Source organism: Panthera uncia (assembly GCF_023721935.1).
Source record: "Panthera uncia isolate 11264 chromosome A1 unlocalized genomic scaffold, Puncia_PCG_1.0 HiC_scaffold_17, whole genome shotgun sequence".
Taxonomy (NCBI): domain Eukaryota; kingdom Metazoa; phylum Chordata; class Mammalia; order Carnivora; family Felidae; genus Panthera; species Panthera uncia.
In genome coordinates, this window is record NW_026057577.1 from 33,248,496 (window position 1) to 33,273,738 (window position 25,243).

At 41.2% G+C, this 25,243-nt stretch overlaps 1 protein-coding gene across 3 annotated transcripts in view; it reads left to right on the forward strand.

The window, feature by feature from the left end:
• Nucleotides 1-25,243, forward strand: part of LOC125934882 (protocadherin alpha-C2) — an 89,899-nt gene that overhangs the window by 50,823 nt on the left and 13,833 nt on the right. For all 3 annotated transcript variants that reach the window (XM_049648488.1, XM_049648487.1, XM_049648489.1), the window contains exons 2-3: nt 3,783-3,841; nt 6,627-6,715. In XM_049648488.1, the coding sequence (XP_049504445.1) occupies nt 3,783-3,841; nt 6,627-6,715 (148 nt within the window). The remainder of the gene's footprint in view (nt 1-3,782; nt 3,842-6,626; nt 6,716-25,243) is intronic.

Consider the following 25,243-nt stretch of genomic DNA (forward strand, 5'->3'; position numbering starts at 1 on the left):
ATCTTAAGTGGGTTCCTGTTCTTCATTGATGCTATATCACCCATATGGACTACCTAATTCATTTTTTCCACATCTGGAATTTTGTGGGCATTAGTGTCCTGAAGGACTAAGCTTTGAAACGACAGACATGGGGCGCCTGGGTGGCTCAGTCGGTTAAGCGTCTGACTTCAGCTCAGGTCATGATCTCGCGGTCTGTGAGTTTGAGCCCCGCGTCGGGCTCTGGTCTGATGCTCAGAGCCTGGAGCCTGCTTCTGATTCTGTGTCTCCCTCTCTCTCTGACCCTCCCCCGTTCATGCTCTGTCTCTCTCTGTCTCAAAAATAAACATTAAAAAATTAAAAAAAAAAAAAAAAAGAAACGACAGACATACTGGGGCTTTTCACCAATAGAAAATAAGCATAGTTCTGGAATGTATCATCCAAGTGTTAGGGAACTAAACAATCACAGTTAGTTCAGATCCTTACTATATGTTTCCAGTATGTCAGAGATATCGGAAGTCAACCTTTAAACTTGAGTTTTTCCAACTTTAACCAAGTTTGGGTGAAATCCATGTGCATTTATCACTTTAAATTATGTATCATTTAAAAGTTAATCAATATCTGTGAAACTCAGAAGTAAAAGAAAAAATTAAAGTACAGTTGGCCCTTGAACAACACGAGGATTAGGGGTGCCAGACCCATGCAGACTTGAAAATCTGATTATAATTTTGGCTCCCTTAAAACTTAACTACTAATAGCCAGCTGTTGCCCAGAAGACTTACTGAGAATGTAAACAGTTGGTTATCACATATTTTGTATGTTATATGTGTTATATACTGTATTCTTTAAAAAAAATCTTTTATTATATTTTGTTTTATTTTTTGCAAGAGAGAGAGAGAGAGAAAGAGACAGCAAGCTGGGGAGGAGCAAGAGAGAGGGAGAGAGAAATCCCAAGCAGGGCCCTGACGTGGGGCTCAAACTCACAAACTGGGAGATCATGACCTGAGCCAAAACCAAGACTCCCATACTTAACTGACTGAACCACCCTATATACTTTATTCTTACAATAAAATAAGAATAGCCTTAGAGGAAAGAAAATGTTATTAAGAAAATCATAAATAGAGCGCCTGGATGGCTCAGTCAGTTAAGTGTCTGACTTCAGTTCAGGTCATAATCTCCTGATTCATGAGTTCAAGCCCCACGTCAGGCTCTGTGCTGACAGCTCAGAGCCTGGAGCCTGCTTCAGATTCTGTGTCTCCCTTTCTCTCTGCCCCCCTCCCCACTCAGACTCTCTGTTTCTCTCTCAAAATAAATAAATAAACATTTAAAAAAAGAAAATCATAAGGAAGAGAACATACATTTACAGTACTGTATGGTATTTATTGAAAAAAATCCACATATAAGTGGGCCTGTGCAGTTCAAACCTATGTGGTTCAAGGGTCAACTATATACATGTCATTCTGTGTAAATTAATTTAAAACACGAACTTTGGTTTAGGGAGACCTAAATGTAACAATCAACAAATCCACCAAATCAGGCAAGTAATTTAATCTCTCTAAAGCTCAGATTTCTTATTTCTATACATTTAAATACATTAATATTATCCTTGCATGATCATAAATTTGTTCAGAAACATTTTAAAAACCTACCAAATACCTGAACACTGCTCAGCTCGGAGGACATAGCTATATATTATGAATATCTGAGCATATTCATATGTTTTATGGACAAAACAGATATACTCCTTTTATAGAATTTATGGTCAAAAAAAGTGTTAAGATAAATGCAATAATATGTTTAAAGTGCTTATCTCATTGCCTAATATTGTGTGGATCCTTAAAACATTCTGTATTCTTCCTTACCTTTTCCCTGCCTGATCTTACTACCCTAAGTGATCTCATATCTATGATTCTGGCAAATGAATCTGAGAGGCACCTTGTTGTTGATGGACTATCATAGAAAATAGCAGCATGACAAATTGTCGTTGAGGAAGTGACTCAGTGAACTGAGTTCCGTGGTCAGTCCCACTAGAATTGTGCCTCTCAGCAAAATGAGGCTGGTGCTCTCAATCCAAAGATCAAGTGGCAGCAGTTTTCACCATGAATGTTATCCAATCATAAAAAAAAAAAAAAAATTGGCAACATTTACTTAACAGGTGTCCAAGTCTTTACTGAAGAAAGGTTCTCACAGTTGATACTAGTTCTGCTGATGGTAAGGGAAGAGATGATGGTGATTTGATTAATACAAATAGTTCAGTCATATTTCCAGGTTTACAAAATAATTTGCAAATGGTTTCTTTTGGTTCCCTCCAACACAACTAGTAGAAAATGGGAAACCCTTTCATTTCTTCTGTAGAGAGTTTCATGCTACTTTACATGGAGTATCTGTAGTATTCTGAGAACTGCTTCAAGGATAAAGCAGCTTGCATATTCACATCTTGCCAGCAAAGTTGAAAGGAGCGAGGGCAGTTAGTGTGTGGGGACATTTGAGGAAAAGTATTCTAGACTTGTAGCTTTTCCTGGGCCTTGACTTTGGCTAACTCTCTGAATACCATCTAACCACCCCATAGTCTGTCTGAAAGTTGAGATGCTGATCACTTCTTTCCTAGGTGTTGTGATAAAGTGTCTTTATGAAATACTCTGCATCCTTTGAATAAACTATAAAAATGATATGGACAAGAATTATTGACATTTTGAAGTAGTTTACTGGTATTACTGTGGCTTTGTGTCTATGAAATATGATAATTATAATCCAGAGGAAAATACAGAATACAGCCTCCACCTCTTCATCTTTCTGCTCACATAGACCTCAGTATTCAGTGACAGGGCCATGAAAATACATTTAAAGGAAGACCTAACACAGGTCTTTTTTATAATAAACTTTTTGCTAATAAATACAAGATAGTGACAGTCGTCCCCATTTTGTCTCCTGTGATTCCTGAGTGGCTTCTCTTCAGCCCATAACTCCTCAGACAGTCTTCTGGGGCCTATATGTTCCTTCTTTGTCCACTCCCCTTTGAATTGACAGTTTGTAGACAGAAGGCAACAGATCTTTCTAATACATAGGTGGTGCAGCGTGAGTCAGGTTCTTCCTGGGTTTCAGCTACTCCCTGTTAAACAATCAGAGCTTGGTGAACAGTAATTGAGTGAGGAGGCAAAGCACTCAGAAAAGCAGGGAGCGAGTGCAGTTTTATGAAGAGGATTATGTAGCAAAACAAGATCCAGCTCCCGTAGTGGTTTATTTTCCTCTCTGTAGTATTCCTCTTCAGTCAGCAGAAGAGGCAGTTATCAGTCACTGTCGTTATGACTGGGCACATCCATCCTGGGTCAAACATGCTGCAGTCTGCAAAGCCAGCAGCAGATTGCAGTCCTCTGCAGTCCGGCCAGACCAGCAGAACTTGTGTAGTTGTGCACCCTGTTTTAGCTTGAACACCAAATTGGAGATGTTCCCTTAATGAGGCATTTGAGGGCAAAAACAATGGAAGCTTTCCCTGTCTCAAAATAGACTGCCCTCCCCCTGTTGCTGCTTTAGGAACGTAGACCTGTTTTGAGCAAGGCGAAGCCACAGCTGGTCCTCACAGCATCATTAAGTCTAGTTTTTCATGATATTTAGTCTTTGCAAGGACCCTGATGAGCTAATTTTCTCACGAAGCGCTGTATATACAGATATCCTCATAAAGTTGCACATAAAATGGCTCCTTCAATGTTTTTTTTCACATACATGGAAATATTTAAGAAACAACTAATCAATCACTGGGAGATCTCTGTTTTGCCTTATTAACACAACCTCCCTTTGTGATTTTGCAGCCACGACAGCCCAACCCAGACTGGCGTTACTCTGCTTCCCTAAGAGCAGGAATGCACAGGTATGTGTTTCCTTCCTTTTTTTCAATGAGAAGTACTTTAACTTTTATGTCTCAGTCAAATTGTGTGTGTAGGGGCTGGAAACTGCTGTTTAGAAGCTTTAGATACTTTTACAGGGGAACTTTGTCTCCATGTCTATTCCTTGAAACATTAAACATACTGCCAAATGCTTCTCAAATGCTGGCAATAAGAGTCCCTTGCAAAATTACAGAGACAGACTGCTGTATACTTTCTCTCATCAAAATTTCTATAAGGAATTAATGACAACTTCTTTCATCCCTTCTCCACCTATGCTTTCTGTCCCTCCCTTAGAAATCATAATGAACACTGATGCTTTTGTACTAGAATATATGTACATGTTGTCTGCCTTGGTTTGCTATCACACATCACCTCTTATATCCTATCAACCACAGTAATCAGCTCTTATTCTTGTTCATGTTTACGCATATTAGAATCTCCTTATCTTTTCCATCTTGTTACTCTTTTGTTTCCCTCAATGGCATGGGCTCTTCAGAGGATGAGCCATGTGAAAGGCCTTTATTGAATATCTGGAGACCCAATCTAGCTTATTTTAAATTAATCTAGAGTAATAGCATTACTCTAAGACTCAGATTAATATAATTTTGCTTTCTCTACTTTGTCTCTGTGACAGTAATTGATTAACTACCATTATTCCCAGAGCTGATTTAATGCCATGGGGCCAAATAAAAGATTCTTTATGTTTGAGTGTCTTTGGAAACCAAGAAACCATAACAATCAACACCCACCAAAAGGATTTAGTTTTAAAGAAGGAATAAACTCTAAACTTAAGCTCCTCAAAATGTGAGCAACACTTAAGTAGATCTTTACCAAACCTGGATCGATTTTCTAAAGAGAGAGCTCACAAAATATGTGTTAAGTTAATGAAAAATTAGTTTTAAGCCCCTTTAGAAATGCATTAAAGTAAAATAAATTAACACATTCTCAAGCATTACAAGTTGAGCAGAAATCATTATAATGGGTGCTGTGTCTGAACAAGAAGCAATCAGTGAAGGGCTGCAGATCATAGCTGGCATAGTGAGATGTCACTTTGGAACCAGGGTCACAATTTTAGCCCAGAAACACTTATGCAGATGCCAGGATATGAGGTATCAGAGGGCTTCTTTCTGTTTGTTAGTGACCAGTTTATGCTTTGGCCTGCACCTGAGCTATCATTGCAAAACCATGTAAGAGGAGAAAGCATGGTTTATAATACCAGCTTATTCGCTCCCAGTTGAATCCGTACTTTACTTGAAAAGTACCAAAGCCATGAGATGTCCCTTAAAAAATTCACTTAAAATAAAATACTAAAACATTATCACTTCCTTATTCTATTTTCAAGTGGGAAAAAGAAAGCCAAGTATCCTCCTATTCAGGTTTCGATTAAGATATTATGAGATATAAGTAGGATAAGAAATGTAATCAGAATGGAAGCTAAATGTAATTTATTCCCCACAGTGTACTGAGCAGGTATTAGAGTTGTAAACTTAAAGAATACTTCTTTTTTACACATATGCTTGGCTTCCTGGCAGTTCCAGCCTCAGACATCATGTAACGGTATCTGGAAATTCTGCTTTCCAGAACCAGCTGAGCTGGTTCCCAGGTAGTTACATCTTCAGAATGAGTCTGATTGAACCCATATAAGTTGCTGGTAGAATCCAAGAACACACGAAGTATATTACTATTTGGAAAAAAGAGAGTATTCTAGGATATAGATGGAGGGAAGAATAACAGTAGGGCAGAGCGTAATGAGTTAATTTCGATTAGATACGTTATTCAAAGTCACAGAGTGAGAAGATACTCAGTTTATAGATGGGCTTCCCCCACGATAGTTCAAGATTGTCTTCTCTGCTGCCTCACGTAACCCCTCGGACAGTAGTATAAATTTTGTCTCAGTAACTTAATTTGCAAGATGAACCGATGTCTGTTTTAAAATAGTCCTCTAATTCTGGTGAGGATGTTCTTGGATGATGTTTGCTTTTAGAGTCTCTGTTTGTTCCTTCCTTCATCCATCTAACAAATACATGAGGGTCTTCTATGTGCTGGCATTAGACATACATCGATTAATATTTATGAGTGCTGCATCCTTGAATAGCTTATATTCTATCTCTACTTGCCTCTAAGCGTATCCCACTTTATGTCTCACTACCTGCAGTAGTTCATGCTGAATTGATCTCTTCTGAATTGGGATCTGTGAGTGGTGATGATAGGCTTCCTCAAGTCCCAGGAAATGTACTAGGATGGGTTGTCTGCAAGTAAAAGATACAGAAAGAGTAAAACAGAAAATAAGGTCAAGAAGGAATTGGGTAGCTAAAAGGGAACGATGCTACAGTTACCACCAAATAATTTTTTGTGTTTTCGTCTTTGCTATAGAGAACCCAGAAACAAGACAATCAGCAAGAGAGGCCTGGGGCTTCTGGTAGTAAGCTCTCCTCCTCTGCTTCAGCATTTACATGTTAAAATGGCATTGGCCCTCTGATGGGCTTCCTGTTACATTTAATGAATGCCATGTGGCATTGATGATGACCAAAATTGTCTTAAAGATAAAACATGTTTATTGCCTGAATAGTATAGCAAGCAGCACGTAGGCAACTGTTTTTGCAATTTATGCAAAGTACCCGCTCAGCAGGAATTGCTGCAGTTCAAGTATGAGTAGAATGTGTTGGCGATAGCCCTGCCTCCAGAGATGTATGCACTTTCTGAGGGTGGCAGGAGATCTGGAGAGGCATGTATGGTCTAACCATGATTTGGGTCTGTGTGTTTACTCAGCTCTGTGCACCTAGAGGAGGCTGGCATTCTACGGGCTGGGCCAGGAGGGCCTGATCAGCAGTGGCCAACGGTATCCAGTGCAACACCAGGTAAAGACCCAAAGTCTCTCTCTTCTTGTGTGGGTTCTAGCAAGCAATCAGATGATCTGTTTTTTTTAAGACCAGAATATTAATGCTTCTCTTTTTAGTCTTTCTTCTTTTCCTTATATGTATGACATCCTTACATACATACATGATTATTTTAGTTTTCTACTTAATGTCCTTCAAGAACTGAAAACATATAAGGGTGTCTCTGTGTGTGTGTGTATAGCTCTTTTGTAAAATAGCCAGGCATCTTTATTTTTTTAAGTTCATTTATTTATTTTGAGAGAGAGAGCGAGACAGTGCGAGTGGGGGAGGGCCAGAGAGAGAGGGACAGTGAGAATCCCAAGCAGGCTCTGTGTTGTCAGCATAGAGCCTGACATGGGGCTTGAACTCGTGAAACCATGAGATAAGACCTGAGCCAAAACCAAGAGTCGGATGCTTAACTGACTGAGCCACCCAGGTGCCCCAAGCCAGCATCTTTCAAATACTTAGGCTATCTGAGCTACACAGAGAAGATCTGGTGGTCTTATGCACAGAAATGACACTGTTAGCAAAGATCTTTCAATTGAAGACAATGGAAACCCATTCAAAGTGGTAAGCAAAAGAGAGATACATAGACACATAAACAGATACATAGATAGATGGAATGGAGTTTCTCATGGAAGTGGAAAGTTATGAAAACCAAGACACTACTCTCTTTGACTTCAGGTTAAAGTCAGATCTGCTTCATTCTGCACATCTATATGATGTTCTGTATCACTCTGCAGACTGACTTTTACTGCCTTGACATGGACATTTCCAGACATGAACATCTCACAGTGTCTTAGTTCAGAGGACCAATGGGACTAATTCCTAACCTAAACTTTCAGGAAAGAGAATCTTCCAGGTTGGATCAAGAGCCAAGTGGCTGATGAGCATAGACAAATTGCTTAAACTCGTATTTCCTTAGTTTCCTTATTCTTGCCCAATCACTAAAGCGATGTCATATAATAAAAATATGGCTTTGGAGGTCCATCCCTGTGGCAGTTTTCAGAAAGGAAGGATTACAGAGACTGTAAATGGTGTCCATCATAATCCTCTATTAATAGAACATCATAATGATGATAATAGTTACTAATTATTGAGCCATTATCAACTCAGACACTGGGCCGAGCGCATTATATATGTGATATCATTTATTCCCCATGACAGTCTTGCAAGGGATTTATTAGATCTATATTACATGTGAGAAACTTGAGACACCAAGAGGGTAAGAAACATACCCAGGTTCAGGCAGTTTTGTAAGTGGCAGAGGTAGGATTCAAACCCTGTGTCTAGCTCCAAATCCAAGTGTATCTAGCACTTATATTCATACCATGGCTGGCTTGCAAGAATCCATCCAAATTCAAATACATACATAGATACATTACAGATGACATAAGTGTGTGTGTGAAACATTCTTTCCAGAAATAATCAGGTGCTTTTCAAATGATTAGGCTATCTGAATAACATGTGCAGCAAAGGGCCCATTTTTGCTGGCAATTCTAAGAGCTTTCATTGATTCTAATCAGCCAGCATTTGCTATTTGTGAATGTTGCATGATTCAACTAAAAGTCACATTTGTCAAAAAAAAAAAAACAAAAAAACAAATGCACAAGCTAAAGCAATTCATTAGAGTTAATATTGCCAGATGGCAAGGAGAAGAACATAAAATAGTTCATTGACAAATCTGCAGCCCCAATGCCAGTGGTGAAGTGAAGAAGTGGCTTTGGGCTGCCAAGTATAGCAGGATAGGAAGCATCTGGAATGGTAAGAATGATGCTATGAAAGCAGCCACAACCTTGCCCTGCTCACCTGTCTTCAGGGCTTTTCTTGTTCCCACAGAGGGTTTGCAGGTCGGTCTAGTGAGCCAGGAACTAAGGTTGAATACATTCTCCTTTTGTTGATGATGCTGGTGGGTGTGTATTCCTAGGCAAATATGCATTAGGAGCTGTCTGCTGATTATTTCAGGTCTCTCCTTCAGATTTAAAAGAATGTTAGGAACCCGTCTTCTTCACACAGAAGATAGGGAAGGAGTCCCATTACTCTCCTTCCCGAGTTTCCCAACCCCTCCTGTCTCATCCCTTCTGTCCAGGACTGTGCCTGGCTCCTGATTCGAGTCCCGGTCCTCATGGACTGAGCTGTACAGACCTTCCATCTTCCCAGTGCTCCATGGGTGACCTAGCCTTGCATGTCAACATACCTCCTCACAGTGATACTAAGTTAAAGGGAGGCCCCTCTGCCTGCCATTCTGACCTGTTGACACTTGACAGTTTTAGGACTCAAAATACGCCTGCACTGTTAGTAGAGAATAGCTGCAGCTGGGCAGAGAGAGAGAGAGACCTGCTGTGCACTAATCCTCATTCACACATCTTCCTGAAAGTTGTTTTTCCTCCATTGATGAATTCTTTTGCTTTGTCACTAAACTGTTCATTTATCTTCACAGTCCACAAAAACCTAGCATAAGGATCTGAAAGGATCAATGGGGACATCACCAGGTGATGTTTCCTGCAGGATAAACAGGTCAGGCATTAAATTGGTTAATCCTGACGACTGGCCCCTTTCTCCAGCCTCACCTCTGTGTGAGCAGACGTGGCCTAAGGGCTTCTTCTTTAGCAGCTTCCCGTGAGACTGAGCAGAGAAAGAAATGGGCTGAGGAGGGAGAGCCTGGCATCCAGTTACAGCTTCTTCAGAGGGAGGAATGTATTTGGGGGGAGGGGCATTAAAGGGCCAGTCATTCACAATTACAACTCTCACTTTCTCAGTGTGAATGTTCTCAAGAGGTTTTAATGAGTGCCCTTGTGTGATCATTTCCTAGAGGGAATCCCAAGAGGTTGTAAAAAGACTGCGCCTTTGAGACAGCTGGTCTGGCTTCAGGGCACCAGACTGCTTTGCTCTCTCCTACTGGTCCTTCCGGGGCCCCTCTTTCTACATTTCATTACCTAAGGCAGCAGTAAATTGTTCCTGGAGAGGGACATACTATTTTCAGAAGAGCTCAGAGAATTCCAAAATACACAGCACTGCCAAACATAACACTATAGTTTGTCAAGGAAGACCCCAGGGGATCTGGGACTAAGCAGTGAAAGATTACTTAGGCAGATGAGGTGACTAAGGCAGTGAGGCCTAGAGGACCTCAGTGTTGAGGGACCAGACAGTGGTTCTCCAAGTACGATACTTGGAGCAGACACACTAACAATTGCTACCGAATCAGAAATTCTCAGAGTGGAGCCCAGAAATCTGTGTTTAACAAGCCCTCCATGTGCTCCCGATATACCCTAAAGTTTAAGAACTGGTCTAGAATCAAGAGTGCATGTTCCTGAGGTTGTCTTATATCTTTGGAGGCTCAGAAATCATGCGAGGAAGGCATCTACTTATGATTCTTGCAGGAAGCAGGAAGCCTTTCCCTATATCAGAGAGATCATCACTAAGAGCTCAAGCTCTCGGTCAGAGTAACCCTCCTTTGAATCCTAGCTCTGTTACTCAGCAGTTCTGAGTCCCCTATTTAACTTTTCTGGTTCCTAGTTTCTTTCTCTGTAAAATGGAGACAATAGTAGTGTCCACCTAATAAGGTTGTTACAAGAATTAAATGAGATAATACACGCATATTACACAGCCTAGAGAACAATGTTTATAGTAAATGGGAGCTATTTTAGTGCTTTTTCAAGGTAGGAGTCTATCTTTCACATTCAGAATTTAGGTCTGAGTTGTTCTGAGTAGTCTCTGTGGGAAGGCTCTATTATAGAGATTTTTCTCAAAGTGCCTGTTTTTTTGTGTCTTTGGGGGATTGTTTTTGCCCTGGTTTGCCGTATCTCTTCACTCTGTGGTAGATGGACATAGTTTATGTGCCCTAGTTTTTGGGGGAGTGAGGGGGAATTCATGCTTTTGTTTTAGGATTCCTACCTCTCTGACAAAATCAACTTTGCGTGAAGGGGCTTTATGCAGACTCCATCTCTGATTCTTCCCCAGAAAGAAGGCATGATCTTTAAGTTTTTTGGAATCCATTTAGGAGCACTGCCAACATGAATTTTTCCACTTCATGAGTGAGGACAGCCTCAGGCCTCGTTTGAGAATTTAGAAAGCATGCTGTTCCACTAACCTGCTCACCCTCAACTTCTGCTGTTGTCATGGTGATGACAGTCCTGGGAGGTGTGTACAGATCCTTATTAGGGAAAAAAATGAGGTCAGCGGTCTCTGTGTGTGGGGCAGCTCCTTCCTCGGCATTGTCCATTCTCACCTGCGTCTCAGGGCCAGAGGGCCAGCCTGGCTTAGAGGTCTCTAGCTGAGGAACGTGAGTGAGTCCTTGTGAGATGCACTGTTACTTTCTGGGGGTTTGGAGTCACCACATCTGCTGGAGTTCTCTGTGTAGCTTGTGTGGTGTGTTCTGACCCGGCCTGGAGGGAGGGAGCAAGATAGTGTGGGAAGGCGAATTAGAATCCTCTACCTAGGAGAAGCCATGAAACTTGTCTGTACTGGCTTCATTCATTCCCCTTCATCTCCTTCTTAGAAGAACACTCTGTCCCTTCTATTTTTAATGGTCATATAAATGAAAAACTAGATGGAAGACTTCCTGGTTTTTCTGAAATTAAACATTTCTGTTTAGTAAATAGATTCTGAGATAGTTCTTTCCTTCCACTCTGTGTTTCCTCCACCTCTCCCCCTTTTTCTACACCCTTTCCCCCAGGATTGGTTACCCCGGGCAGAATACAGTCAGAGTCGGGACCATGATACATAATAAATACATTTCTTCCTTGAAACAGAGTTCATGTGCTTCCTGAAAATACAATCCTGTATGCACTCCACTGTATGCTCCTGGGCATACATTTTATAGGGTAGAGCGAGGAGAGAAGAGCAGCACGAACTGTTCCCTTAGGCTATAGTTTTCTTCAAATCCCACAGATGCAGAGAAGCAGCTAATGCAGGGTCAGGAAATGGATACTCATTACAGTTCCTTAGGTTATCATTGATCCACTTAACATGTCACTAGAGCATACAGTCTGGCCCCTGAAAACTTCATCATGAGCAACAACTTTTGAATAATGTCTTAGGAAAATAATACACTTTTATCCTTCTTTGTTTAAGAGTTTTGCATGGGACAAGAGAGTTTCCAAATTACCTTCTCTTCTAGTTTTGTCTACACACCATACTTTGTAGCTAAATTTTTAAGTGCCTTATCAGAAGGGAAATTCAGGTTTATACTGGGAAGACCCTAGTGTCTCAAAGGACCAAGGAAGGAGGGGGAGGAGGAAGTCATAAGCTACCTGTAGCCTGAGAGCTCTGTGGCAAAGTAGAAGTGGAGGGTGAGAGTCTACGCTTCATTCTGGGGGAAAGATGTCTTGGATTGTTTGGAATTGCTTGGAGCTCCTCCCTCAGAGGTGTTTGGACAAGAAGGACCTACTTATAATCAGAAGTGAGGGCAGAGGAGAGGTAATGGCTTGTAATTACTTTAAGCTTTGCAGTTCCAGCAAGCGTTGCCTTAAGCCTCACTGATTCTAGTAAACTAGAAACAAGAGCCTGTCCCCAGCAATAGGAAGGGTCTTTAATGACAAGTGTTTTCAGAGAAACTCAGCCCAGATTCCGAAAGGACTTGAAAAGTTCATTTTCACAGAGGCAGTCAACTTTGAATTGAGAAGGTCATTGCCTAATCTGGAGAAACATTCAGGTCAAACACTGGCTACAGCCTTGGGGCCTCTAGGAACTCTCACTAGAGAGTTCATTGCCAAGAGACCTGGACTTGAGCATATGGACTGGAGAAGAGCCTCTTCTGCCTCTGCACTTAGAGTTTATTATCCAGAGTCGAAAAAAAGAGAGGAAGCAGAGATCAATGTCATTCTACTCTCATCTCAAAGAGACCAAGAGTTTCCTCAGCAGTAGTCCTGCCTGGAATGGTCTACTGCCAGAGATGTGGGCTAGGTGAAGAATGGGAAAAGGCAGTCCTGAGCATGGCAGTAACAAAAGAAATAAAGAAAAAAAGGAGTACCCTTGAAACTCACATAACACTGTATGTGAGCTATACTGGAATTAAAATAAAAACTTAATAAATCTTTTTAAAAAAAGATGTTTGTGGGGCACCTGGGTGGCTCAGTTGGTTGAGTGTCTGACTTTGACTCAGGTCACAATCTCACAGTTTGAGAGTTCAAGCCCTGCGTTGGGCTCTGTACTGACAGCTTAGAGCCTGGAACCTGCTTCTGTGTCTCCCTCTCTCTCTCTGCTCTTCCCCCACTCATTCTCTGTCTCTCTCTCATTAAAAAATAAATAAACATTAAAAAAAAATTAAAAAACAAAAGGATGTTTGTACCAGTATGGAAATAGGATATTGAGAGCTTTGTAGAAGTAATTCTCACAGGTGTAACTTTAGAAAGTTGGGGTACAAAAAGTAACTTTTAGGAACCAAATTTTTATCTATAAGAAAACAAGGATGATAAAAAGCTTATTGTTACTAGAGTGTGGCTCTTGACTGCTGAGTCCCAAACAGTGTACTGGGCCTCTAGATTACAGCTGCCAGTGAATGTAATAAACAACAAACAAACTTTAAAAATGAAGAAAGTCTGAACAAACAAGTTTGTTGTTAATGGTCCCAGAAAGTCTGGCAGTTTGTGCTTCCTTCCAACATTGGACCAATCCAGTGTCCAGAGTTGTTGCTCTGGGCAGTATCATGGGCCAAGCTGAGTAGCAAGGTGACATTTCCCAAGTCTTCTCTTTTATGTTTTTTGACTCTGAACTACAGATACTATCTTACCCAAAAATGCATGTGTCACATCTCTGTTCTCATAATCATCTAGGGTGACTCAAAGGTCTGTAGCAAGGCTAGAAGCCTCAGTCTGTATGAATGATTTACATTAGATGCACACCAAGCTTCATGTCAGAGAGTTTTGGGGGGAAAAGAGTATTACCATGTATGTAAACAGCCCTGAGGTGGACACTTTTGAGCCTGTGAGATTGGTTCTGTTTGATGATGAGCCATGGAATACAGAAACCTATTAGCAAGGAAGTATGTGTGTTGATGAGAGGGTCTTTGTTGTTGAAGCTTCAAAGTCTTTAAATCCTGTTCTGTTGCTCCCTGTTGTTGTACAAATAGCCTTTTAGAACAAGAGAAAGGAAGGCTTAATAGTAGTTATTATTTAGTGAAACTGTGGTAAGTACTTTACATGCATTGCATACTTAAGCAAGAGAGAAACTGTTATTCCCATGTTTTAGATAATGAACTTGAGACTCATAGGAATTAAGTGAGTTCCATACATTCATACATCTAGTGTTTTTTTGCTCCCTATTATCCCAGTCAAGCAAGGTGTCTAGCACATAGTGGGGCTTAATATTTGCTGACTCATTAATGAATACAGTGGCAAAGCAATATTTGAACCTGTGTCTGTCTGCTGCTGAATGCTGTGCACTTAATTAACACACTACTGATTCTTTGTCCCATATGCCAGCTGAAGGGAATAGTTTGGTAACTTGGAGAGGAATATTCATTGTCTGAGTTCTAGGCTGACTGTAGGGTCTGTATTAGTTTCTGGTTACTATTATAACAAGTTACCACAAACTTCATGGCTTAAAGCGATGCAAATTTATTATCATACAGTTATGGAGGTCACAAGTTTTACTAGGTTAAAATCAAGGCGGATTCCTGTTACTATATAACAAGTATCCACTTTCCTTCAGTTTCCAATAGTATGTGCCTCATTCGCATTAGAACTGTCACTAACAACACTTTTAATGTCCCTATTTGTACTAACATTCTGTTCATGACAATTTAGGTATTCCCTAAGATGATGATATGTTTTCTCTAACATGCTCCTCACTTCTTTCGGAGTCCTCTCTAGCAGAGTCTTAGTATCTACTTTTCTGCTAGCAGTCTGTTCAAGGGAAGCTAGGCTTCTCAGAATTCTTCCAATCTCTGACCATTGCCCAATCCCAAAGCCACTTCAAGATTCTTAGTTATTTGTAACAGCAGAACCCCACTTTTAGGTACCAAAATCTGTATTCATTTCCCAAGGCTGCTGTACCAAATTACCACATACTAGGTGGTTTAAGCCAATACAGTTTTATTATCTCATGGTTCTGGAAGTCAGAAGTCCAAAATGGGTTTCACTGCACTACAATCAAGATGTCAGCAGGGCTTCACTACTTCTGGAGGCTCTATGAGAGGATCTCTTCCCTTGCCTTTACCAGCTTTTAGAGGCTGCCTGCATTTCTGGGCTCCTGGCACCTTCATCTTCAAAGCCAACAAAATAGCATCTGCAAATCTCTGTATGACTCTTGACTTTCCTCCCCCTCTCTTTGCCTTATAAGGACTCTTGTGATTACATTGGGCCTACCTGGATAATCCAGGATAATCTTGCTATCTTAGCATCCTCAGTTTAATCACATTTGCAAAGTCCCTCTTGTCATGTAACATATAACATATTCACTGGTTTCAGGAATTAGGATATAAGCATCTTTGGGGGACCATTATCTGCAGAGCTGGCTGTGTGCATCTGTGTGTTGTAAACTTCAGTAGAGGCAAAGGTAAAATAAGGTGCATCTTAGGACCGTGAAGAGGTTGTAGTCAGTGTTGACTAGACTTTAAACGCCTTTGAAGGCTATTATTAACTGTCAGAACTTTGGTGGAGACTAATTAATCACCTTCCTTTCCCTCCAAGTCTTAAGTAATTAAGAATAGATGCAGGGAGCCAACTGAGGGACCAAAGTTCAGAATCAGACTTGTAATTGGTAAAGATGGTCTGGAGAATATGACAGGACCTCCACCTCCTACATACAAGGGAAGAAAATCAAGAATGGCAGACCTCTGCCTTTGTGAGGAGGGGGAACTGTCCTGGTTTGATTACCAAACAGAGCTAGAGCAGAGTGAAAAAGAGTTAGAGGAGAGGTATATCATGAAAAAACAGTGTCTGTTAGTGCTAATTTAACCTAATCAAAAACAATGATCCCTTTGAAAAATGACTTATGATAATCTCCCCAATTAGACAAGCAACTTTTCTTTCCTGGGAAGAGTAAGTATGGAAATGGAGCCAAAGGTGAGAGCCCCCTTCCTAACCCATTCCCCGAGGATGGAAGTATTGGTTGCTGGGTGTCTCTTTTCTGTGGGCAGAGGTGGAAATGTGGAGACAGAAGGTAGATGGTACATTGTTATATTAAAGACTAAGATATATTGTTCTGTCCCAGGCTTAAGAGTATTTTCCCAAGAATTAGAAAGCAGTCAGGAGAAGACAGAACTCCTTGGATCACCCACAATCTGGAAAGAGTCAATTAAATGACATGATAGCCAGTGGAAAAGTCACTGTCCCCAGGGTGATGTCAGGAGTTAGGGACAATGCATATTGCCTGCTCTGTGTATGCATCTAGAATCTGTGTCTAGGTGAAAGCAGATTAAAACATATATCCGGGACTGCCTTGAAGAAGAAAGTAGAGCCTGATTGGTGTGTATGTGTGTGTTGGGGGTTGTGGGCAGTGTGGGGGAGGAGATACTTCAGACAGCATTCACTTGCTTTTCCCGAATGTGACGTCCTACCTACGGCAGGGGCAGGGGTCACAGTGGTTGCAGGCCAAGTCTATGGATACATAGAATGCAGGATTTGGGTTTTTTTAGGAGCATTTTGCGTAACAGACCTATTCTCATACTAGCTACCTCCTTGAGATCCTAACAGGCTAGGCACCTCCAAAGTCTAGAGCCTCTCAGCACCCTCAGCAGCTCTCACTAGAGACCAGATCACCTCCCATGACTCTGACAGTGAATAGGCATTTGACCCATGGCAGAACCTTCTTGGAGGCCAACATCCCCTGTAGGCTCCTTGTGTCACCAAGATGTTAATCCAACTGTCGTCCCTGCAGTCTGTAGTCAGGGGGGTTGTGTTTAGTCAACCAGAAGTGCCACATCAGTTTCCCCCTATTAAACCAAGTATAAATTGATTCTAAATATTTGCTTTGGGGAAATTTCTTTGGGAAGAATGAGCTGTCTCTAAATCTAGGGATTTAGAGATATAAATTAGCTTCTTTTGTCTTTTCACTCAGGGTTGCAACCCTGCGTTCTAACCCTTTAAATGGGGGTAATTTGAAGAGCACTAGGAAGATCCTCACAAAACCCACCTCACAGGCAGGTTCCTAGAATTCCACCATCAACCACCACCACCAGCATTCTCATTTAAAATCCTTATTCATTCGGGGCATCTGGGTGACTCAGTAGGTTAAGCGTCTGACCCTTGGTTTCCGTTCAGGTCATGATCTCACAGTTCATGAGTTTGAGCCCCACGTTGGATTCTGTGCTGACAGCATGGGACTTGCTTGGGATTTTGTTTCCCTCTTTTCCCCTCCCCTGCTTACTCTCTCTCTCTATCAAAAATAAATAAATTAAAAAAGTAAACTATTAAAAAAATCTTCTAAAAAAAAGAAAAAGATTAAAATCCTTATTCATTAAATCTCTCTCTCTCTCTCTCTCTCTCTCTCTCTCTCACACACACACACACACACACACACACACACACACACACGTGAAGTATTGGGGTATTTTATCCAAGGGTAGGCTTTAATATAGAATTTGTTTGGAACCTTTTATATAGTCATTAAACAAACATTAAGCACCTACTTAAAGTCAGTCTCTAGTCCAGGTGATGCCAGAATAATATTAACACAGTCCTGTCCCCAGAATTTAGTGGGGGAAGATAGAAATGTAAGGAAATAAGATGGAAATATGACAGTGTCCTGTGATAAGGACCATAATAGCATCATGCACAGGTAGGGCCAATGAGGGGGAAGGAAGCTGGGACAAACCACCAGAGCATGTCAGTCCAGAGTGGGATCCAGAGTCGTCTATCTATATTGTAATCAATACAAACTCCATGTAAATGTGGTGAGCTGGCCCCCCTTTCCTGAGAGGGTGCAGACCCTCACTCAGTAACCATGAATACTGAATGTTGTGGGAGCCCAGAACATCGAATTGGGGACCATCTCAGAGATTGTGACATTTAATACTGGGTATTGAAGGCTGGTATGTAGGATGTTGGGAGAGAATTCTGGACAATGTAAAAAACACCAAAAATCAGAAGTCCATAATCTTGGTGAATAGAATAAGTACACTTGATGGATGGAAGGGATAGAAAACTGTTGGGAAATGAGATCTGAAAGACAGGAGTTAGATTTTGTAGAGCCTTCAAAATCCTGCTAAAGAACTTGAAGTTTCATTTGTTGGCAGTGGTGAGCCACCAGGTTGGTTTGTTGGTTGGTTGGTTTTTAAGAAAGGAGGCTCTAGGGGTGCCTGGGTGGCTCAGTCAGCTAAGTGTCTGACTGTTGATTTTGGCTCAGGTCATGATCTCACCGTTCCTGAGTTTGAGCCCCGTTTTGGGCTCTGCAATGATGGTGCGGAGCTTGCTTAGAATTCCCTCTCTCTCCCTCTCTCTGCCCCTCCCCCACTCTCACTGTCTCTTTCTCTTTCTCTGTCTTTCAAAAACAAATAAATAAAAAAAAATTTTAAAGAAAGAAAGGAGGCTCTGTTGAACCCCCTTACCTCTGCTGAATCTTCAAAAATAATCCTATATCAAGACAAGCTCATGATCTATCAACTTTACTGGTTTTTTCTACTTAAACCAAGAATTGGAAACTTTAAAAATTGCATATAGTTAACATACAGTGTTATATTAGTTTCAGGTGTATATATAATTCAGCAATCTATATATTATTCAGCATCATGATAAGTGTACTCTTAATCCCCATCACCTATTTATCCCATCCCCCTACCTACCTCCCCTCTGGTAACCATCAGTTTGTTCTCTATTTTTAAGAGTCCGTTTTTTGGTTTGTTTCTTTTTCTTTCTTCGTTTGTTTTGTTTCTTAAATTCCACATACGAGTGGAAGCATGTTATTACTCTTTCTCTGACTGTCTTATTTCTTTTTTTTAATGTGTATTTATTTTTGAGACAGAGACAGAGCATGAACGGGGGAGGATCAGAGAGAGAGGGAGACCCAGAGTCTGAAGCAGGCTCCAGGCTCTGAGCTGTCAGCACAGAGCCCGATGCAGGGCTCGAACTTACGGGCTGCGAGATCATGACCTGAGCTGAAGTCAGACACTTAACCGACTAAGCCACCCAGGCACCCCATGACTGTCTTATTTCATGTAGCATTATGCCTTCTAGATCCATCCATGTTGTTGCAAGTGGCAAGATGTCATTCTTTTTTATGACTGGGTAATATTCCATTGTAGATATATACCACATATTCTTTTATCTTATTTTTTTACATCTTCTTTATCCATTCATCTATCACTGGATACTTGGGCTGCTTCCATAATTTGGCTACTATAAATCACACTGCAGTAAACATAGGGACACATATGTCTTTTTGAATTAGTATTTTGTATTATTTGGGTAAATACCCAGTGGTAGAATTATTGGATCAAATTGTAATTCTATTTTTAATTTTTTGAGGAACCTCCATACTGTTTTCCATGGTGGCTGCACCAGTTGGCATTCCTACCAACAGTGCACAAGGGTTCCTTTTTCTCATATCCTTGTCCACACTTGTTATTTCTTGTTGTTTTTGATTTTAGCCGTTCTGACAGATATGAAATGATATCTCATTATGGTTTGATTTGCATTTCCCTGATGATGGGTGATGGTGAGCATCTTTTCATGTGTCTGTTGGCCATCTGGATGTCTTCTTTGGAGAAATGTCTGTTCATGTCTTCTGCCCATTTTTTAATTGGATTATTTGTTTTGGGGGGGTGTTGAGTTGTATAAATTCTTTATATATTTGGATACTAACCCTCTATCAGATGTCATTTGCAAATATCTCCTTCCATACAGTAGGTTGCCTTTTAGTTTTGTTAGTTGTTTCCTTTGCTGTGCAGAAGTTTTTTATTTTGATGTAGTCCCAATAGTTTATTTTTGCTTTTGTTCCCCTTGTCTCAGGAGACAGATCTAGAAAAATGTTGCTATGGCTGATGTGTGAAAAATTACTACCTGTGCTCTCTTCTAGAATTTTTATGGTTTCAGGTCTCCATTTAGGTTCTTAATCCATTTTGAGTTTATTTTTATATGCGGTGTAAGAAAGTGGTCCAGTTTCATTCTTTTGCATGTTCCTTTAAGGCTTTTCCAACATCATTGGAAAGGAGCTGGTCTTTTTCCCCAATGTATATTCTTGCCTCTTTTGTCAAAGATTAATTAACCGTATAATCGTGGGTTTATTTCTGGGCTCTCTGTTTTGTTCCATTGATCTGTGTGTCTCTTTTTGTGTCAGTACCATACTGTTTTGATTACTGCATCTTTGTGTAGTATATCTTATAATCTGGGATGGTGGTACCTCCAGTTTTGTTCTTTTTCTTTTTTTTTTTCAAGATTGCTTTGACTATTTGGGGTCTTTTGTGGTTCCATACAAATTTAGGATTACTTGTTCTAGTTCTGTGAAGAATACTACTGGTATTTTGATAGGGATTGCATTAAATCTGTAGATTACTTTGGGTATTATGGACATTTTAACAATATTTGTTCTTCCAGTCCATGAGCATGTAATATCTTAGCATTGGCCTTGGAAATGTTCTTAGCTAATTCTGGTGGACTTAATCTAATCTTATCTGAGAAAATGTGGAGAGTGAAGGCCATGTTTGTTTAAATTTTGCCTTGGTTTGCTTCTTAAGGGAGGCAGCATAGCATTGCACAGTGCCTTGGGTCCCTTATTGTACCACTCAGTCATTGTGTCTCAGATTTATTAGTGTGCAAAAGAGGAAAGACTGTTGGCTGCTATAAGGATGAAATGAGAGTACATGCAGAATGCTTAGTGTAGTGCTTAACTCATGGTAAGCATTCAAAAATATAATCATTTACTCAATTTAATATTCCTGGCACTTAGCACAATGCCCGGCACACAGTAAATAGGATTCAAATTGGTTCTGTTAAGGGACACCTGGGGGGCTCAGTTCGTTGAGCATCCGACTCTTGATTTCAGCTCAGGGCTCATGTTATGACCTCATGGTCATGGGATTGAGCCCCGTGTTGGGCTCCATGCTGAACGTGGAGCCTTGTTAGGATTCTCTCTCTCTCTCTCTCTCTCTCTCTCTCTCTGCCCCTCCCCTGTGCATGCTTTCTCACTCTCTCTTTCAAAATAAATAAATAAACATTAAAAAGAAATGGTTTTGCTAAATTAAATGAAATGGCATAGAAGTTCAAAGTGGGGGGATAGTCGTGGTGGAGTGGGTTTTCCCCCGATGACACTCATTCTCTTGCCCTCCTACTGCAGTGTTCTGACGGCACCTCCATTTTATACCCTCAGTGCAGGGAGATCACTGCTTGTCTAGAAATGGTTGCTCAAGGCTGAGAAGTGACACAGCAACACAGAGCCTGGGATTGCTGCCAAATTTTAAGAAGCACAGATTGCGACAAAGTGAGGGGGAAGGGTAGCGACGAAAAGTTTGAAAACCCAACCAACCCGGAAGCAGTTTTACTGTTGGGTGAAATGATTATCTCTCACAGGTGGACAGGCAGCGTGGAAACTCTAGAAAGAGTCCCTGTCAAGCTGTGGTGCTGAAGCGGGGACCCAGCACTGGGCTCTTGGGTCCAGACAAGGCTGCTTCATGGGGCCTTGCACTTAGAAGGGCCTCTTGGTTTAATATTATGCTGTTGCCATCTCAAAGTACTTAATAATTTTTTATGGGCCCTGCAAATCATGTAGCTGGTCCTGGGTCCAGACTATCTGGGACAGTGATGTTTTGTCTCAGCTAGTTTTTGAATTTACAGCTGATTAAGTAGTGGCTGGGCTAGTCATCTTTTTAATCTCTCTCTCTCTTTCTCTCTCTCTCTGATTTAACTATAAAATGCCAAAGATTATGACAAATTAAATCTGTACAAAAGCAAAATAAAATGATTAGTACCTTACCTCTATCTCCAGTCATGCTCCCACGAAGTAACCACTACCAATAGTTTAGTGTGTATCCCCCAGATTTTTTATAAATATAAAGTTCAAAGTACTGTATTATAAAATAACATGTAATTATATTGTTGATATGGATATGAAACAATACAACATCATTTGCATGAAAATATTCAAGTGTCCCTGAATCCCACTCCCCTTCAGTGAGGCAACCACTGTTAACAGTTTTGTGTATATCTTCCAAATATTTTTTGAGGTTAATAGACTTTATTTTTTATAGCAGCTTTAGGTTCACGGTAAAACTGAGCAGAAGGTACAGAGGATTTCCTATGTAGCCCTGTCCCCACACCCGCACAGCCTTACCCACTATTGAGATCCAGCACCAGAGTGATCCATTTGTTACAATCGACGAACCTACATTGACATGCACTATTGCCCAAAGTCCATAGTTCACTCTAGACTTCCAAATATTTTTCAAAATAATTTTTTTTTTATTTGAGAGAGAGAGGGAGAGAGCATACACACATGAGTGGGGAAGGGACATAGAGAGAGAATCTTAAGCAGGCTCCATGCTCAGTGCCAAGCCTGAATCAGGGCTCATTCCCATCACCCCAGGATCACCACCTGAGCCAAAATCAAAAGTCGGATGCTCAACTGACTGAGCCACCCAGGTACCCCCAAAATAACTTTTAATCACATAATTGATACATGAATTTTTTAAGGTTTTATTTTTAAGTAATCTCTACACCCAACGTGGGGCTCAAACTCACAACTCTGAGATCAAGAGTCGCATGCTCTACCAATTGAGTCAGCCAGGCACCCCTGAATGTTTTTGGCTTAATAAAAAAGAAGTAGGTTTTCAAAAAGCAAAACGAGATGTTATATGTATTAGTATACAGCTTTTTTTTTTAAATAAACATCTTTCCAAATCAGTACATATAGACTCACCTCATTTTTCTTTAATAAGGACATATTGTGCCGTATGCCCATATTATTGTTTATTTATCCAGCTTCCTGTTGGTATCTATGTTTTTTAAACCACGCAATGGATATTCTTATACATAAATCTTATGTATCTTATGTTTCCAGAAGTGGGATTACTGGGTTATAGGGTATGAACATATCAAATCATCATGCTCTTATCTAGGGTTGGACTGCATTTGTTACACACTTCCCTCTGACCCCACCCCTAGCCAGTACTATGTATCACTTAAGTTAGCCATCCCACCAAGGGACTTAGCCCTCAGGCTTGAGAATTCCTTGAGCAGAGATAATGAGAGAATTTATTTGTGAATGATAGTAGTAATAGCTTACCGGTATTGAGCACTTAAACCATGTTTTGTTTACTTAAGCCAGGTACTGTTCTAAGCACTTTACATGTATTATCTATCTCTTACTGTGTATAACCACCCCCAGAGAAGAGTCTTTTTTAAATGTTTATTTTTATTTTTGAGCAAGAGACAGAGTGTGAGCGGGGTAGGGGCAGATAGAGAGGGAGGCACAGAATCTGAAGCAGGCTCCAGGCTCTGAGCTGTCAGCACAGAACTGGACTGAACCCACGAACTGTGAGATCATGACCTGAGCCAAAGTGGGACGCTTAATTGACTGAGCTACCCAGACGCCCCTGTTATTATCCCCATTTTAATGCTTAGGAAACTGAGGCACCTAGGGTTAGGAAAGGTCACATATCTGTCTAGTTAATTGGGGGGAACAAGATCTGAAACAGGGCTCATTGACTTCTGAGCTAGTGCTCTTAACCTCTGCACACACTGTCTCTAGAGAGTTTGATGCCATCTTTATGCCATAGTTTCTCTATCTTGTTTATTCCTTATGTAACTGGGTCACAGAGGTGCAAGAGCATGTGGCTCTGGGGCATCCCAGACAGACCAGGTTCAGCCGGTCGCCACTGACAGAATCCAAAAGCAGGGAGAGGAGTGGTGGTGAAACAAGACAGGAATTTAGTTCAGTGAGGTTGACACCAGGAAGACAGTGGACCAGTGTCTCAAAGACTTGCTCCAGAGTGCTGACAAGACTTCCAGGTTTATATAGGGAAAATGTGGGGCAAAGGTGGGTGGGTACAAGTGCTGGGCAGTAAAGGTTGGGTCGATCACTGTCTTGGGGCCAATCATGCAGAATCTTGCTGGAGTCAGGGCAGTAGTAGTTAATGCTTGAGGGGCAGTTTCACTTCCTGTCCTGGAAGGCTTTGCCTGCTGGGAAAGATATGCTGGAAAGAAGAACTCAATCAGTTAGAAAGTACAGACTGAGGTCACAGTGGAGGTAGTTGAAATCCCCTTTCACTTAAAACAGTATTGTATTTATTCATTTATTTGTCTTTTTCTTCACCTTAACTCTTGGAGGGCAGGGTACCTGCCCTAATATTATTCATATCTCTGTCCCTAATTCCTAGCACAATGTCTAGTTTATTGTACATAATAAATAAATTTAGTTGCCTCTCGGAGGTGGCTACTATATCCATGTTACCTGTGAAAAAACCACAAGTCTGCTTCACCCAAGTAGTGTAGTAGAAAATAGTAGAATGCAGAATGCCAGAGCTGCGATTTGAACCTGTCTTTTTAAAAAAAAGTTTTTTAGGGGCACCTGGGTGGCTCAGTCGGTTGAGCATCTGACTTTGGCTCAGGTCATGATCTGATGCTCGTGGGTTCGAGCTCCATGTTGGGCTCTGCGCTGATAGCTCAGAGCCTGGAGCCTGCTTTAGATTCTGTCTCCCTCTCTCTCTGCCCCTCTCCCACTCTGTCTCTCTCTTAAAATAAACATAATAATAAAAAAAATTTAATGTTTATTTATTTTTGAGGGAGAGAGAGAGACAGAGCATGAGTGGGGGAGGGGCAGAGAGAGAGAAGGAGACGGAATCCGAATCAGGCTCCAGATTCTGAGCTGTCAGCACCGAGCCCGACATGGGGCCCAAACTCCTCTGCCATGAGATCATGAACTGAGAGCTGCAGTCGGACGCTTAACCGACTGAGCTACCCAGGCACTCCCTCAAGTCTTTTCCAACTTCATCCATAGTGGGGTCCCACCGTGACTAAGGTGCATCCTTCCTGCCTGCTTCAGAGGGCTCTAGAGAATGGCTCCCTACCTAGCAACCAGTCCTAGGGTGGAAAACTTCACAGCTAGACTTCTTTAATGATCCCTGGGAGTGGCAGAGCCAGATGGGAGGAGGGCCCCTGGAAAGGAGAGTTCCTGGAAGTACTGCATCCAGGAATAAATTGTTGGGGGTAGGGTGGGCAGGGAGTCAGGTTCCTCAGAGGAACACTACATTGTAATAATACCAATCCTCTATTTTGGTTTCTGCGTGCCAGGCATTGTTCTATGTGATTTACGAGCACTATGTCCTTTTAATGCTCACAGTTCCATTAGATGGATATTGTTATCTGTTTTACATATGAAAGAATGCAGGCTGAGAGGCCAAGCGACTTGCTCTAGGTTACACAACAAATAGGTGATAAAGCTGAGATTGCAGCTCAAATGTTTGTGTCCCCCAAACCTTCATTTTCAGCATTCTGCTAGCTCTAGGTTATAACAGCTTGGCTGAGGCTGGGGGCATTGTAAGAAGGCTCTAAGGGGAAATTGCCCTCCCTGGACTCCAGCAACCAGGAATAAGGTACAGAAAACCATGCAGCTTGAGCCCTGCTAGGTTAGGGGGTCATG